General features: G+C 35.1%; 2 protein-coding genes across 2 annotated transcripts; both read left to right on the top strand.

Annotated features, from left to right (window-relative positions):
• The first annotated feature begins 6,723 nt into the window (after positions 1–6,723).
• LOC130646121 (uncharacterized) lies at positions 6,724–8,250 on the top strand. The gene is made up of 2 exons (XM_057452259.1): positions 6,724–7,385; positions 7,539–8,250. The coding sequence occupies exons 1-2, from the start codon at positions 6,724–6,726 to the stop codon at positions 8,248–8,250; spliced, it is 1,374 nt and encodes a 457-aa protein (XP_057308242.1).
• A 2,731-nt stretch (positions 8,251–10,981) lies between these two features.
• LOC130646120 (uncharacterized) lies at positions 10,982–12,508 on the top strand. Its single transcript, XM_057452258.1, has 2 exons — positions 10,982–11,643; positions 11,797–12,508. Exons 1-2 carry the CDS (start codon positions 10,982–10,984, stop codon positions 12,506–12,508), a joined length of 1,374 nt encoding a protein of 457 aa, XP_057308241.1.
• The last annotated feature ends 4,927 nt before the right edge of the window (positions 12,509–17,435 follow it).

Here is a 17,435-nt window from a genome sequence, read left to right as displayed (position 1 = left end):
AATCGTTTCACTGTTAAAAGCGATGGAACCTAGTAATATCAGAAACATATCGCTAAACACATGTTGGTACGAATATGTGACGCAAACCGTTGTAATTCAAACGGTCTGATACCGTTAGAATGTCAATGAAATGTAGTTTTCTAAACTGTCTCTATTTCTTCAGCGCGGGCTAACGGCTAGGAATGGTACCACAGTAAAAAATAACTTATTTATCTACAGTTTTAAATAAAGCGCTATAACAGCGGCCAGTGTAATCGCTGAGTTCCAGCAATCATGTCAAATTAAAAAGAATGTTATTTCTTGGAGTCCAATAGGATCATTTATCACATATATAAGGTCAAAGTCCAAAATTAGTTCAATTAAGACCCACAGTCAATCTTTTCACTGTTAAAAGCGATGCAACCTAGCAGTATCAGAAACATATCGCTAAATACGTGTTGGTACGAATATGTGACACAACCCTTGAAGCTCAAACAAACCGATACCGTTAGAAAGACAATGAAATGTAGTTCTTGAAACTTTCTCTATTTCTTCAGCGCGAGCTAACGGCTAGGATTGTTTCCAAAGTAAAAATTGACTTATTTATCTACAGTTTTAAATAAAGCGCTATCACAGCGGCCAGTGTAATCGCTGAGTTCCAACAATCGCGTCAAATTATGAAAAATGTAATTTCTTGGAGTCCAATTGGCTCATTTAACACATTTATAAGGTCCAAAGTGCAAAATCAGTTCAATTAAATCCCACAGTCAGTCGTTTCACTGTTAAAAGCGATTCAACCTAGTAATTTCAGAAACGTATCGCTAAATATAAGTTGGTACGAAAATGTGACGCAACCGTTGTAACTTAAACAAACTGATACCGTTAGAAAGTCAATGAAATATAGTTTTCCAAACTGTCTCTATTTCTTTAGCGCAGGCTAACGGCTAGGATTGGTCCCACAGTAAAAAATACCTTATTTATCTACAGGTTTAAATAAAGCGCTATAACAGCGGCCAGTGTAATCGCTGAGTTCCAGCAATCATGTCAAATTAAGAAGAATGTTATTTCTTGAAGTCCAATAGGCTCATTTATCACATATATAAGGTCAAAGTCCATAATCAGTTCAATTAAGTCCCACAGTCGATCTTTTCACTGTTAAAAGCGATGCAACCTAGCAGTATCAGAAAAATATCGCTCAATGCTTGTTGGTACGAATAGGTGACTCAACCGTTGTAACTCAAACAGATTGATGCCGTTAGAAAGTCAATGAAATGTAGTTTTTGACGCTGTCTCTATTTCTTCAGCGCGCGCTAACGGTTAGGATTGGTCCAACAGTAAAAAATGACTTATTTATATACATTTTTAAGTAAAGCGCTACCACAGCGCCCAGTGTAATCGCTGAGTTCGAGCAATCATGTCAAATTAAGAAGAATGTTATTTCTGGGGTCCAATTGTCTCATTTATCACATTTATAAGTTTAAAGTCTAAAATCAGTTCAATTATGTCCCATAGTGAATCGTTCCACCGTTAAAAGCGATGCAACCTAGTAACATAACAAACATATCGCTAAATACATGTTGGTACGATTATGTGACGCAACCGTTGTAACTCAAACGGACTGATACCGTTAGAAACTCAATGAAATGTAGTTTTTGAAACTTTCTCTATTTCTTCAGCGCGCGCTAACGGTTAGGATTGGTCCCACAGTAGAAATGACTTATTTATCTACATTTTTAAGTAAAGCGCTACCACAGCGCCCAGTGTGAAAGCTGAAGTCGAGCAATCATGTCAAATTAAAAAGAATGTTATTTCTGAATGTCCAATTGTCTCATTTATCACATTTGTAAATTTAAAGTCTAAAATCAGTTCATTTACTTCCCATAGTCAATCATTCCACCGTTAAAAGCGATGAAACCTAGTAACATCAGAAACATATCGCTAAATACATGTTGGTACGATTATGTGTCACAACCCTTGAAGCTCAAACAAACTGATACTGTTAGAAAGACAATGAAATGTAGTTCTTGAAGCTTTCTCTATTTCTTCAGAGCGCGCTAACGGTTAGGATTGGTCCCACAGTAAAAAATGACTTATTTATCTACATTTTTAAGAAAAGCGCTACCACAGCGCCCAGTGTGAAAGCTGAAGTCGAGCAATCATGTCAAATTAAGAAGAATGTTACTTCTGGGGATCAAATTGTCTCACTTATCACATTTATAAGTTGAAAGTCTAAAATCAGTTCAATTAAGTCCCATAGTCAATCGTTCCACCGTTAAAAGCGATGCAACCTAGTAACATCAGAAACATATCGCTAAATACATGTTGGTACGAATAAATGACACAACCCTTGAAGCTCAATCAAACTGATACCGTTATAAAGACAATGAAATGTAGTTCTTGAAACTTTCTCTATTTCTTCAGCGCGAGCTAACGGCTAGGATTGTTTCCACAGTAAAAATTGACTTATTTATCTACAGTTTTAAATAAAGCGCTACCACAGCGGCCAGTGTAACCGCTGAGTTCCAACAATCGTGTCAAATTATGAAAAATGTTATTTCTTGGAGTCGAATTGGCTCATTTAACACATTTATAAGGTCAAAGTTCAAAATCAGATCAATTAAGTCCCACAGTCAATCGTTTTACCGTTAAAAGCAATGCAACCTCGTAATATCAGAAACATATCGCAAAATACATTTTGGTACGAAAATGTGACGCAACTGTTGTAACTCAAACGGACTGATACCGTTAGAAAGTCAATGAAATGTAGTTTTCGAAACTTTCTCTATTTCTTCAGCGCGCGCTAAGGGTTAGGATTGGTCCCACAGTAAAAAATGACTTATTTATCTACATTTTTCAGTAAAGCGCTACCACAGCGCCCAGTGTGAAAGCTGAAGTCGAGCAATCATGTCAAATTAAGAAGAATGTTAATTCTGGGGATCCAATTGTCTCATTTATCACATTTATAAGTTCAAAGTCTAAAATCAGTTCAATTAAGTCACACAGTCAATCGTTTCAGTGTTAAAATCGATGGAACCCAGTAATATCAGAAACATATCGCTAAATACAAGTTGGTACGAATATGTGACACCACCCTTGAAACTCAAACAAACTGATGCCGTTAGAAAGACAATGAAATGTAGTTTTTGAAACTGTCTCTATTTCTTCAGCGCGAGCTAACGGCTAGGATTGGTCCCACAGTAAGAAATGACTTATTCATCTACACTTTTAAAAAAAGCGCTATCACAGCGGCAAGTGTTTTCGCTGAGTTACAGCAATCATGTCCAATTAAGAAGTATGTTATTTCTTGGAGTCGAATTGGCTCATTTATCACATTAACAAGGTCAAAGTCCAAAATCAGTTCAATTAAGTCCCACAGTCAATCGTTAACGCGCGCTAACGGCTAAGATTAGTACCACAGTTAAAACTGACTTATTTATCTACACTTTTAAATAAAGCACTACCTCAGAGCCCAGTGTTAAAGCTGAAGTCGAGCAATCATGTCAAATTAAGAAGAATGTTATTTCTTGGAGTCCAATAGGCTCATTTATCACATACATAATGTCAAAGTCCAAAATGAGTTCAATTAAGTCACACAGTCAATCTTTTCACTGTTAAAAGCGATGCAACCTAGTAATATCAGAAAAATATCGCAAAATACATGTTGGTACGAACATGTGACGCAACCGTTGTAAGTGAAACGTACTGACACCGTTAGTAAGTTAATGAAATGTAGCTTTTGAAACTGATTCTATTTCGTCAGCGCGCGCTAACGGCTAGAAATTGTCCCAAAGTAAAAAATGTCTTATTCATCTACACTTTTAAAAAAAAGCGCCATCACAGCGGTCAGTGTTATCGCTGAGTTACAGCAATCATGTCAAATTAAGAAGAATGTTATTTCTTGCAGTCGAATTGGCTCACTAATCACATTAATAAGGTCAAAGTCCAAAATCAGTTCAATTAAGTCCCACAGTCAATCGTTTCACCGTTAAAAGCAATGCAACCTCGTAATATCAGAAACATATCGCAAAATACATGTTGGTACGAAAATGTGACGCAACTGTTGTAACTCAAACTGACTGATAACGTTAGAAAGTCAATGAAATGTAGTTTCAAAACTTTCTCTATTTCTTCAGCGCGCGCTAACGGCTAGGATTGGTCCCACAGTTGAAACTGACTTGTTTATCTACAGTTTTAAATAAAGCGCTATCACAGCGGCCAGTGTAATCGCTAAGTTCCAGCAATCAGGTAAAAGTAAGAAGAATGTTTTTTCTTGGAGTCCAATAGGCTCATTTATTACATATATAAGGTCAAAGTCCAATATCAGTTCAATTAAGTCACACAGTCAATCGTTTAACTGTTAAAAGCGATGCAAAATAGTAATATCAGAAAAATATCGCTAAGTACATGTTGGTACGAATAGGTGACGCAACCGTTGTAAGTAAAACGGACTGACACCGTTAGTAAGTCAATGAAATGTAGCTTTTGAAACTGATCCTATTTTGTCGGCGCGCGCTAACGGCTAGGATTTGTCCCACAGTAAAAAATGACTTATTCATCTACACTTTTAAATAAAGCGCTATCACAGCGGCTAGTGTTATCGCTGATTTACAGCAATCATGTCAAATTAAGAAGAATGTTATTTCTTGGAGTCGAATTGGCTCATTTATCACATTAACAAGGTCAAGGTCCAAAATCAGTTCAATGAAGTCCCACAGTCAATCGTTTCACCGTTAAAAGCATTGCAACCTCCTAATATCAGAAACATACCGTTAAATACATGTTGGTATAAATAGGTGACGCGACCGTTGTAGGTGAAACTGACTGATACCGTTAGTAAGTCAAGGAGATGTAGTTTTTGAAACTGATTCTACTTCGTCAGCGCGCGCTAACGGCTAGGATTTGTCCCACAGTAAAAATTGACTTATTCATCTACACTTTTAAATAAAGCGCTATCACAGCGGCTAGTGTTATCGCTGATTTACAGCAATCATGTCAAATTAAGAAGAATGTTATTTCTTGGAGTCCAATAGGCTCATTTATCACATATATAAAGTCAAAGTCCAAAATGAGTTCAATTAAGTCACACAGTCAATCTTTTCACTGTTAAAAGCGATGCAACCTAGTAATATCAGAAAAATATCGCAAAATACATGTTGGTACGAACAGGTGACGCAACCGTTGTAAGTGAAACGTACTGATACCGTTAGTAAGTTAATGAAATGTAGCTTTTGAAACTGATTCTATTTCGTCAGCGCGCGCTAACGGCTAGAAATTGTCCCAAAGTAAAAAATGTCTTATTCATCTACACTTTTAAAAAAAAGCGCCATCACAGCGGTCAGTGTTATCGCTGAGTTACAGCAATCATGTCAAATTAAGAAGAATGTTATTTCTTGCAGTCGAATTGGCTCATTAATCACATTAACAAGGTCAAAGTCCAAAATCAGTTCAATTAAGTCCCACAGTCAATCGTTTCACCGTTAAAAGCAATGCAACCTCGTAATATCAGAAACATATCGCAAAATACATGTTGGTACGAAAATGTGACGCAACTGTTGTAACTCAAACTGACTGATAACGTTAGAAAGTCAATGAAATGTAGTTTCAAAACTTTCTCTATTTCTTCAGCGCGCGCTAACGGCTAGGATTGGTCCCACAGTTGAAACTGACTTATTTATCTACAGTTTTAAATAAAGCGCTATCACAGCGGCCAGTGTAATCGCTAAGTTCCAGCAATCAGGTAAAAGTAAGAAGAATGTTTTTTCTTGGAGTCCAATAGGCTAATTTATTACATATATAAGGTCAAAGTCCAAAATCAGTTCAATTAAGTCACACAGTCAATCGTTTAACTGTTAAAAGCGATGCAAAATAGTAATATCAGAAAAATATCGCTAAGTACATGTTGGTACGAATAGGTGACGCAACCGTTGTAAGTGAAACGGACTGACACCGTTAGTAAGTCAATGAAATGTAGCTTTTGAAACTGATCCTATTTTGTCGGCGCGCGCTAACGGCTAGGATTTGTCCCACAGTAAAAAATGACTTATTCATCTACACTTTTAAATAAAGCGCTATCACAGCGGCTAGTGTTATCGCTGATTTACAGCAATCATGTCAAATTAAGAAGAATGTTATTTCTTGGAGTCGAATTGGCTCATTTATGACATTAACAAGGTCAAGGTCCAAAATCAGTTCAATGAAGTCCCACAGTCAATCGTTTCACCGTTAAAAGCATTGCAACCTCGTAATATCAGAAACATACCGTTAAATACATGTTGGTATAAATAGGTGACGCGACCGTTGTAGGTGAAACTGACTGATACCGTTAGTAAGTCAAGGAGATGTAGTTTTTGAAACTGATTCTACTTCGTCAGCGCGCGCTAACGGCTAGGATTTATCCCACAGTAAAAATTGACTTATTCATCTACACTTTTAAATAAAGCGCTATCACACCGACTAATGTAATCGCTGAGTTACAGCAATCATGTCAAATTAAGAAGAATGTTATTTCTTGGAGTCGAATTGGCTCATTTATCACATTAATAAGGTCAAAGTCCAAAATCAGTTCAAATAAGTCCCACAGTCAATCGATTCACTGTTAAAAGCGATGTAACCTAGTAATATCTCAAACATATTGCTACATCCATTTTGTTACGAATATGTGAAGCAACCTTGTAACTCAAACGGACTGATACTGTTAGAAAGTCAAAGAAATATAGTAACTCTAAACGCTGGAAACAACAACAGATGAAACAAAAAAACGAAAATCTGATAGAAGATACATTATCTCTTACTGTTTATGCAAACCTTGTACAACTCACAAAGAAAAGACATTCAAAGAAAATTGAACACAAAAACATGCATCTGTCAAGAAAATTCGAAATATTACTAAAGAAAAAGTTCAAACAAAATAAAGAGATAACACCAGAAGAGAAGAAAGAACACCAAACAAAAACACTATTAAACTTTCCTGGTATTGAAATTCCTGATGAATTTATTCCGTTATTGTCAAAGGGTCTCGAATTCAAAATTTCAACGAAGAAATTACCTATAATTGACATGATTTGTGGAATCAAAAAAGCAGCAAAATCATTTTCTTCACCTTCAATGGCAAATGGATTTCGATTTGAATGCAAAAGAATTATGGAAAAAGAAAAAAACACTAAATTAACAAATATTACAAATGAGCTGTGTAATGGATTAAATGAATGGTTGAAACAAAATAGACTTATTTTGATCGAAAACGACAAAGGCAGAGCAACATGCATAATTTCGCAACAAAAAGTAGACGAATTAATTAATCAAGAATTATCCAACAAAGAGAGATATGTAGAACTGAAAAGTGATAATATTGAGAAAGCAAAAACGGCTATTAACAAGGAAATCGCAAATCTCCGAAAAGAAAACAGGTTATCGATAGAACAAATAAAACAATTAAAACAAATTACGCCGTCAACACCTATGGCAAGACCATCATTAAAAACTCATAAAAACCCACTAAAGGTCAGACTTATAATAAACACTTAAGGATCTGTATTCTACAAAATTGCTAAATTTGTTAGTAAAGAACTTAAATATCTAACAACGTCAGCAAAATCATACATAAAAGACACGGAGCAATTTGTTAACAAAGTAAAAGAAATTAATTTGGACGAGAATGAGAAGTTGGTGAGTTTTGATATTGCAGATATGTACCCTTCCCTACCAAAATCTGAAGTCATACATGAAGTAGAAAGGAGAATCAGAGAAGACACTTTTAAAACAAATCTTAATAAAGAAGCCTTACTACGTCTCGTGAAAATCTCAGTTGAATTTATGACCTTCAAAATAGGAAACAAATTCTACAACCAGGCGGATGGTCTTTTCATGGGATCACCTGCGTCGCCATGTTTTGCCGAAATCTACATTCAAAGAATAGAAGAAAATAGTATCTACTCAATGTTACACGCATCAAGAATTTGGCTAAGAAAAGTAGACGATACGTTCACTGTTACAAAACATAAAACCGAGGACACCTTAAATGAGCTGAATAACATTTATTCAAAGGTAAAATTCACAGCGGAGGAAGAAAAGGATGACCAGATCCCATTTTTGGATTGTTTAATAATGAGAAAAGATGATAATACAGTGAAAACAAAAGTGTATAAAAAACCTACGCATACGGGACAATACACTAATTATACGTCAAACCAACCTTTACACGTAAAATTATCGACAATTAAAACTTTAACGAGAAGAGCAAAAACCATTTGCACAGAAGAAGCAGACCTCTAAGAAGAATTGAATTATATACAAAAAACTACGCAATTAAATGAGTTTCCCAAGAACATCGTAACAAAAACGATAAAAGAAACATTAAACAAAGAATGTAATGGAAGAAACCAGACAGATGACGACACGAATTTAATTCGATTGTTTTTACCCTATGAAAAAGGCATCTCAGAACAAATCGCCAGAGTATGCAAGAAATTTAATGTAAAATTAACACATACGAAAACCAAAGCGCTAAAAAATGTTGTAAAAGGCAACACAATATTAAAAAGGGAAACCAAGACAATGAATCAGGTGTTGTATATAAAGTAACGTGTGGAGATTGTGGAAAATATTACATAGGAGAAACAGGAAGGAAGTTGACAACACGAATAAAAGAACACAAAAATGGCGCAAAAAACGATAAAGAAAATGTCTTTGGAATGTCTAAACACATTAAAGAAACAAAACACGAAATGGACTTTGAGAAAATAGAAATTCTCTATAGGGAAAACAATTTTATTAAAAGGAAATTTAAAGAGGCATTAGCGATTAAACAACATAAATCGGATTTATTGAACAAAAAAGATGAAATAAGACGATTATCTGAAATTTGGGAAAACATATTATAATTTTTAACGACTTTTATTGTTAATAAATGATTTTATTTTTATCAAGAGAATTTTTAACATTTTGTACATGCATGTTGAAAGACGTTTTTACTTGTGATCTGAAGATGCTCTGGCAAAGATCAGGGAGAAAATTTATCAAAATTTAATTTGTTACTTATTGCCTTAAACCCAAGAAATTTTTGCTAACTAACTATGAAAAGGCAAACCTATAAAGAATTCAAAGAAATATAGTCTTTGAAACTGTCTCTATTTCTTCAGCGCGAGCTAACGGCTAGGATTGGTCCCACAGTAAAAAATGACTTATTTATCTACAGTTTTAAGTAAAGCGCTACCACAGCGCCCAGTGTGAAAGCTGAAGTCGAGCAATCATGTCAAATTAAGAAGAATGTTACTTCTGGGGATCCAATTGTCTCATTTGTCACATTTATAAGTTGAAAGTCTAAAATCAGTTCAATTAAGTCACACAGTCAATCGTTTCACTGTTAAAATCGATGCAAATTAGTAATATCAGAAAAATATCGCTAAGTACATGTTGGTACGAATAGGTGACGCAACCGTTGTAAGTGAAACGGACTGACACCGTTAGTAAGTCAATGAAATGTAGCTTTTGAAACTGATCCTATTTTGTCGGCGCGCGCTAACGGCTAGGATTTGTCCCACAGTAAAAAATGACTTATTCATCTACACTTTTAAATAAAGCGCTATCACAGCGACTAGTGTTATCGCTGAGTTACAGCAATCATGTCAAATTAAGAAGAATGTTATTTCTTGGAGTCGAATTGGCTCATTTATCACATTAACAAGGTCAAGGTCCAAAATCAGTTCAATTAAGTCCCACAGTCAATCGTTTCACCGTTAAAAGCGATGCAAAATAGTAATATCAGAAAAATATCGCTAAGTACATGTTGGTACGAATAGGTAACGCAACCGTTGTAAGTGAAACGGACTGACACCGTTAGTAAGTCAATGAAATGTAGCTTTTGAAACTGATCCTATTTTGTCGGCGCGCGCTAACGGCTAGGATTTGTCCCACAGTAAAAAATGACTTATTCATCTACACTTTTAAATAAAGCGCTATCACAGCGGCTAGTGTTATCGCTGAGTTACAGCAATCATGTCAAATTAAGAAGAATGTTATTTCTTGGAGTCGAATTGGCTCATTTATCACATTAACAAGGTCAAGGTCCAAAATCAGTTCAATTAAGTCCCACAGTCAATCGTTTCACCGTTAAAAGCGATGCAAAATAGTAATATCAGAAAAATATCGCTAAGTACATGTTGGTACGAATAGGTAACGCAACCGTTGTAAGTGAAACGGACTGACACCGTTAGTAAGTCAATGAAATGTAGCTTTTGAAACTGATCCTATTTTGTCGGCGCGCGCTAACGGCTAGGATTTGTCCCACAGTAAAAAATGACTTATTCATCTACACTTTTAAATAAAGCGCTATCACAGCGGCTAGTGTTATCGCTGAGTTACAGCAATCATGTCAAATTAAGAAGAATGTTATTTCTTGGAGTCGAATTGGCTCATTTATCACATTAACAAGGTCAAGGTCCAAAATCAGTTCAATTAAGTCCCACAGTCAATCGTTTCACCGTTAAAAGCATTGCAACCTCGTAATATCAGAAACATACCGTTAAATACATGTTGGTACAAATAAGTGACGCGACCGTTGTAGGTGAAACTGACTGATACCGTTAGTAAGTCAAGGAGATGTAGTTTTTGAAACTGATTCTACTTCGTCAGCGCGCGCTAACGGCTAGGATTTGTCCCACAGTAAAAATTGACTTATTCATCTACACTTTTAAATAAAGCGCTATCACACCGACTAATGTAATCGCTGAGTTACAGCAATCATGTCAAATTAAGAAGAATGTTATTTCTTGGAGTCGAATTGGCTCATTTATCACATTAATAAGGTCAAAGTCCAAAATCAGTTCAAATAAGTCCCACAGTCAATCGATTCACTGTTAAAAGCGATGTAACCTAGTAATATCTCAAACATATTGCTACATCCATTTTGTTACGAATATGTGAAGCAACCTTGTAACTCAAACGGACTGATACTGTTAGAAAGTCAAAGAAATATAGTAACTCTAAACGCTGGAAACAACAACAGATGAAACAAAAAAACGAAAATCTGATAGAAGATACATTATCTCTTACTGTTTATGCAAACCTTGTACAACTCACAAAGAAAAGACATTCAAAGAAAATTGAACACAAAAACACGCATCTGTCAAGAAAATTCGAAATATTACTAAAGAAAAAGTTCAAACAAAATAAAGAGATAACACCAGAAGAGAAGAAAGAACACCAAACAAAAACGCTATTAAACTTTTCTGGTATTGAAATTCCTGATGAATTTATTCCATTATTGTCAAAGGGTCTCGAATTCAAAATTTCAACGAAGAAATTACCTATAATTGACATGATTTGTGGAATCAAAAAAGCAGCAAAATCATTTTCTTCACCTTCAATGGCAAATGGATTTCGATTTGAATGCAAAAGAATTATGGAAAAAGAAAAAAACACTAAATTAACAAATATTACAAATGAGCTGTGTAATGGATTAAATGAATGGTTGAAACAAAATAGACTTATTTTGATCGAAAACGACAAAGGCAGAGCAACATGCATAATTTCGCAACAAAAAGTAGACGAATTAATTAATCAAGAATTATCCAACAAAGAGAGATATGTAGAACTGAAAAGTGATAATATTGAGAAAGCAAAAACGGCTATTAACAAGGAAATCGCAAATCTCCGAAAAGAAAACAGGTTATCGATAGAACAAATAAAACAATTAAAACAAATTACGCCGTCAACACCTATGGCAAGACCCTCATTAAAAACTCATAAAAACCCACTAAAGGTCAGACTTATAATAAACACTTAAGGATCTGTATTCTACAAAATTGCTAAATTTGTTAGTAAAGAACTTAAATATCTAACAACGTCAGCAAAATCATACATAAAAGACACGGAGCAATTTGTTAACAAAGTAAAAGAAATTAATTTGGACGAGAATGAGAAGTTGGTGAGTTTTGATATTGCAGATATGTACCCTTCCCTACCAAAATCTGAAGTCATACATGAAGTAGAAAGGAGAATCAGAGAAGACACTTTTAAAACAAATCTTAATAAAGAAGCCTTAGTACGTCTCGTGAAAATCTCAGTTGAATTTATGACCTTCAAAATAGGAAACAAATTCTGCAACCAGGCGGATGGTCTTTTCATGGGATCACCTGCGTCGCCATGTTTTGCCGAAATCTACATTCAAAGAATAGAAGAAAATAGTATCTACTCAATGTTACACGCACCAAAAATTTGGCTAAGAAAAGTAGACGATACGTTCACTGTTACAAAACATAAAACCGAGGACACCTTAAATGAGCTGAATAACACTTATTCAAAGGTAAAATTCACAGCGGAGGAAGAAAAGGATGACCAGATCCCATTTTTGGATTGTTTAATAATGAGAAAAGATGATAATACAGTGAAAACAAAAGTGTATAAAAAACCTACGCATACGGGACAATACACTAATTATACGTCAAACCAACCTTTACACGTAAAATTATCGACAATTAAAACTTTAACGAGAAGAGCAAAAACCATTTGCACAGAAGAAGCAGACCTCTAAGAAAAATTGAATTATATACAAAAAACTACGCAATTAAATGAGTTTCCCAAGAACATCGTAACAAAAACGATAAAAGAAACATTAAACAAAGAATGTAATGGAAGAAACCAGACAGATGACGACACGAATTCAATTCGATTGTTTTTACCCTATGAAAAAGGCATCTCAGAACAAATCGCCAGAGTATGCAAGAAATTTAATGTAAAATTAACACATACGAAAACCAAAGCGCTAAAAAATGTTGTAAAAGGCAACAAAATATTAAAAAGGGAAACCAAGACAATGAATCAGGTGTTGTATATAAAGTAACGTGTGGAGATTGTGGAAAATATTACATAGGAGAAACAAGAAGGAAGTTGACAACACGAATAAAAGAACACAAAAATGGCGCAAAAAACGATAAAGAAAACGTCTTTGGAATGTCTAAACACATTAAAGAAACAAAACACGAAATGGACTTTGAGAAAATAGAAATTCTCTATAGGGAAAACAATTTTATTAAAAGAAAATTTAAAGAGGCATTAGCGATTAAACAACATAAATCGGATTTATTGAACAAAAAAGATGAAATAAGACGATTATCTGAAATTTGGGAAAACATATTATAATTTTTAACGACTTTTATTGTTAATAAACGATTTTATTTTTATCAAGAGAATTTTTAACATTTTGTACATGCATGTTGAAAGACGTTTTTACTTGTGATCTGAAGATGCTCTGACAAAGATCAGGGAGAAAATTTATCAAAATTTAATTTGTTATTTATTGCCTTAAACCCAAGAAATATTTGCTAACTAACTATGAAAAGGCAAACCTATAAAGAATTCAAAGAAATATAGTCTTTGAAACTGTCTCTATTTCTTCAGCGCGAGCTAACGGCTAGGATTGGTCCCACAGTAAAAAATGACTTATTTATCTACAGTTTTAAGTAAAGCGCTACCACAGCGCCCAGTGTGAAAGCTGAAGTCGAGCAATCATGTCAAATTAAGAAGAATGTTACTTCTGGGGATCCAATTGTCTCATTTGTCACATTTATAAGTTTAAAGTCTAAAATCAGTTCAATTAAGTCACACAGTCAATCGTTTCACTGTTAAAATCGATGGATCCTAGTAATATCAGAAACATATCGCTAAACACATGTTGGTACGAATATGTGACGCAACCGTTGTAACTCAAACGGACTGATAACGTTAGAAAGTCAATGAAATGTAGTTTTCAAAACTTTCTCTATTTCTTCAGCGCGCGCTAACGGCTAGGATTGGTCCCACAGTTGAAACTGACTTATTTATCTACAGTTTTAAATAAAGCGCTATCACAGCGGCCAGTGTAATCGCTAAGTTCCAGCAATCAGGTAAAATTAAGAAGAATGTTTTTTCTTGGAGTCCAATAGGCTTATTTATAACATATATAAGGTCAAAGTCCAAAATCAGTTCAATTAAGTCACACAGTCAATCTTTTCACTGTTAAAAACGATGCAACCTAATAATATCAGAAACATATCGCTAAATACATGTTAATACGCCAATGTGACGCAACCGTTGTAACTCAAACGGTCTGATATCGTTAGAAGGACAATGGAATGTAGTTTTTGAAACTGTCTCTATTTCTTCAGCGCGGGCTAACGGCTAGGATTGGTCCCACAGTAAAAAATAACTTATTTATCTACAGTTATAAATAAAGCACTATCACAGCGGCCAGTGTTTTGGCTGAGTTCCAGCAATCATGTCAAATTAAGAAGAATGTTATTTCTGGGAGTCCAATAGGCTAATTTATCACATATATAAGGTCAAAGTTAAAATCAGTTAAATTAAATCCCACAGTCAGTCGTTTCACTGTTAAAAGCAAAGCAACCTTAAAATATCGGAAAAATATAGCTAAATACATGTTGGTACGAATATGTGACGCAACCGTTGTAACTCAAACGGACTGATACCGTTAGAAAGTCGATGAAATGTAGTTTTTGAAACTGTCGCTATTTCTTCAGCGCGGCTAACGGTTATGATTGGTCCCACAGTAGAAACTGACTTATTTATCTACACTTTTATTTAAAGCGCTACCACAGAGACCAGTGTAATTGCTGAGTTCGAGCAATCATGTCAAATTAAGAAGAATGTTATTACTTGGTGTCGATATGGCTCATTTATCACATTATTAAGGTCAAAGTCCAAAATCAGTTCAATTAAGTCCCACAGTCAATCGTTTCACTGTTAAAAGCAAAGCAACCTTAAAATATCGGAAAAATATAGCTAAATACATGTTGGGACGAATATGTGACGCAACCGTTGTAACTCAAACGAACTGATGCCGTTAGAAAGTCAATGAAATGTAGTTTTTGAAACTGTCTCTATTTCTTCAGCGCGGGCTAACCACTAGGATTAATCCAACAGTAAAAAATAACTTATTTATTTACAGTTTTAAATAAAGCGCTATCACAGCGGCCAGTGTAATCGCTGAGTTCCAGCAATCATGTCAAATTAAGAAGAATGTTATTTCTTGGAATCAAATAGGCTCATTCATCACATATATAAGGTCAAAGTCCAAAATCAGTTCAGTTAAGTCCCACAGTCAATGATTTCACTGTTAAAAGCGATGCAACCTAGCAATATAAGAAAAATATCGCTCAATGCACGTTGGTACGAATAGGTGACGCAACCGTTGTAACTTAAACAGATTGATACCTTTAGAAAGTCAATGAAATGTAGTTTTTGAGGCTGTCTCTATTTCTTCAGCGCCAGCTAACGGTTAGGATTGGTCCCACAGTAAAAAATGACTTACTTATCTACATTTTTAAGTAAAGCGCTACAACAGCGCCCAGTGTAATTGCTGAGTTCGAGCAATCATGTCAAACTAAGAAGAATGTTATTTCTGGGGATCAAATTGTCTCATTTAACACATTCATAAGGTCAAAGTCCAAAATCAGCTCAATTAAGTCCCATAGTCAATCGTTCCACCGTTAAAAGCGATGCAACCTAGTAACATCGGAAACATATCGCTAAATACATGTTGGTACGAATATATGACGCAACCGTTGTAACTCAAACGGACTGATACCGTTAAAAATCAATGAAATGTAGTTTTCGAAACTTTCTCTATTTCTTCAGCGCGCGCTAACGGCTAGGATTGGTCCCACAGTTAAAACTGACTTATTTATTTACACTTTTAAATAAAGCACTACCACAGAGCCCAGTGTAATAGCTGAAGTCGAGCACTCATGTCAAATTAAGAAGAATGTTATTTCTTGGGGTACAATTGTCTCATTTATCACATTTATAAGTTCGAAGTCCAAAATCAGTTCAATTAAGTCCCACATTCAATCTTTTCACTGTTAAAAGCAAAGCAACCTTAAAATATCGGAAAAATATAGCTAAATACATGTTGGGACGAATATGTGACGCAACCGTTGTAACTCAAACGGACTGATACCGTTAGAAAGTCAATGAAATGTAGTTTTTGAAACTGTCTCTATTTCTTCAGTGCGGGCTAACGACTAGGATTGGTCCAACAGTAAAAAATAACTTATATATCTACAGTTTTAAATAAAGCGCTATCACAGCGGCCAGTGTAATCGCTGAGTCCCAGCAATCATGTCAAATTAAGAAGAATGTTATTTCTTGGAATCAAATAGGCTCATTCATCACATATATAAAGTCAAAGTCCAAAATCAGTTCAGTTAAGTCCCACAGTCAATGATTTCACTGTTAAAAGCGATGCAACCTAGCAATATAAGAAAAATATCGCTAAATACATGCTGGTACGAATATGTGACGCAACCGTTGTAACTCAATCAGATTGATAGCGTTAGAAAGTCAATTTAATGTAGTTTTTGAAGCTGTCTCTATTTCTTCAGCGCGGGCTAAAGGCTAGGATTGGTCCTACAGTAAAAAATAACTTATTTATCTACAGCTTTAAATAAAGCGCTATCACAGAGGCCAGTGAAATCGCTGAGTTCCAGCAATCATGTCAAACTAAGAAGAATGTTATTTCTGGGGATCAAATTGTCTCATTTAACACATTCATAAGGTCAAAGTCCAAAATCAGCTCAATTAAGAGCCATAGTCAATCGTTCCACCGTTAAAAGCGATGCAACCTAGTAACATCAGAAACATATCGCTAAATACATGTTGGTACGATTATATGACGCAACCGTTGTAACTCAAACGGACTGATACCGTTGAAAGTCAATGAAATGTAGTTTTCGAAACTTTCTCTATTTCTTCAGCGCGCGCTAACGGCTAGGATTGGTCCCACAGTTAAAACTGACTAATTTATTTACACTTTTAAATAAAGCACTACCACAGAGCCCAGTGTAATAGCTGAAGTCGAGCACTCATGTCAAATTAAGAAGAATGTTATTTCTTGTGGTCCAATTGTCTCATTTATCACATTTATAAGTTCGAAGTCCAAAATCAGTTCAATTAAGTCCCACAGTCAATGGTTTCACTGTTAAAAGCAAAGCAACCTTAAAATATCGGAAAAATATAGCTAAATACATGTTGGGACGAATATGTGACGCAACCGTTGTAGCTCAAACGGACTGATACCGTTAGAAAGTCAATGAAATGTAGTTTTTGAAATTGTCTCTATTTCTTCAGCGCGGGCTAACGACTAGGATTGGTCCAACAGTAAAAAATAACTTATCTATCTACAGGTTTAAATAAAGCGCTATCACAGCGGCCAGTGTAATCGCTGAGTTCCAGCAATCATGTCAAATTAAGAAGAATGTTATTTCTTAGAATCAAATAGGCTCATTCATCACATATATAAGGTCAAAGTCCAAAATCAGTTCAGTTAAGTCCCACAGTCAATGATTTCACTGTTAAAAGCGATGCAACCTAGCAATATAAGAAAAATATCGCTCAATACATGTTGGTACGAATAGGTGACGCAACCGTTGTAACTCAAACAGATTGATACCGTTAGAAAGTCA

Source organism: Hydractinia symbiolongicarpus, chromosome 5 (genome assembly GCF_029227915.1).
Source record: "Hydractinia symbiolongicarpus strain clone_291-10 chromosome 5, HSymV2.1, whole genome shotgun sequence".
NCBI classification, from domain to species: domain Eukaryota; kingdom Metazoa; phylum Cnidaria; class Hydrozoa; order Anthoathecata; family Hydractiniidae; genus Hydractinia; species Hydractinia symbiolongicarpus.
This window is presented reverse-complemented; position numbering and strand designations above follow the sequence as displayed.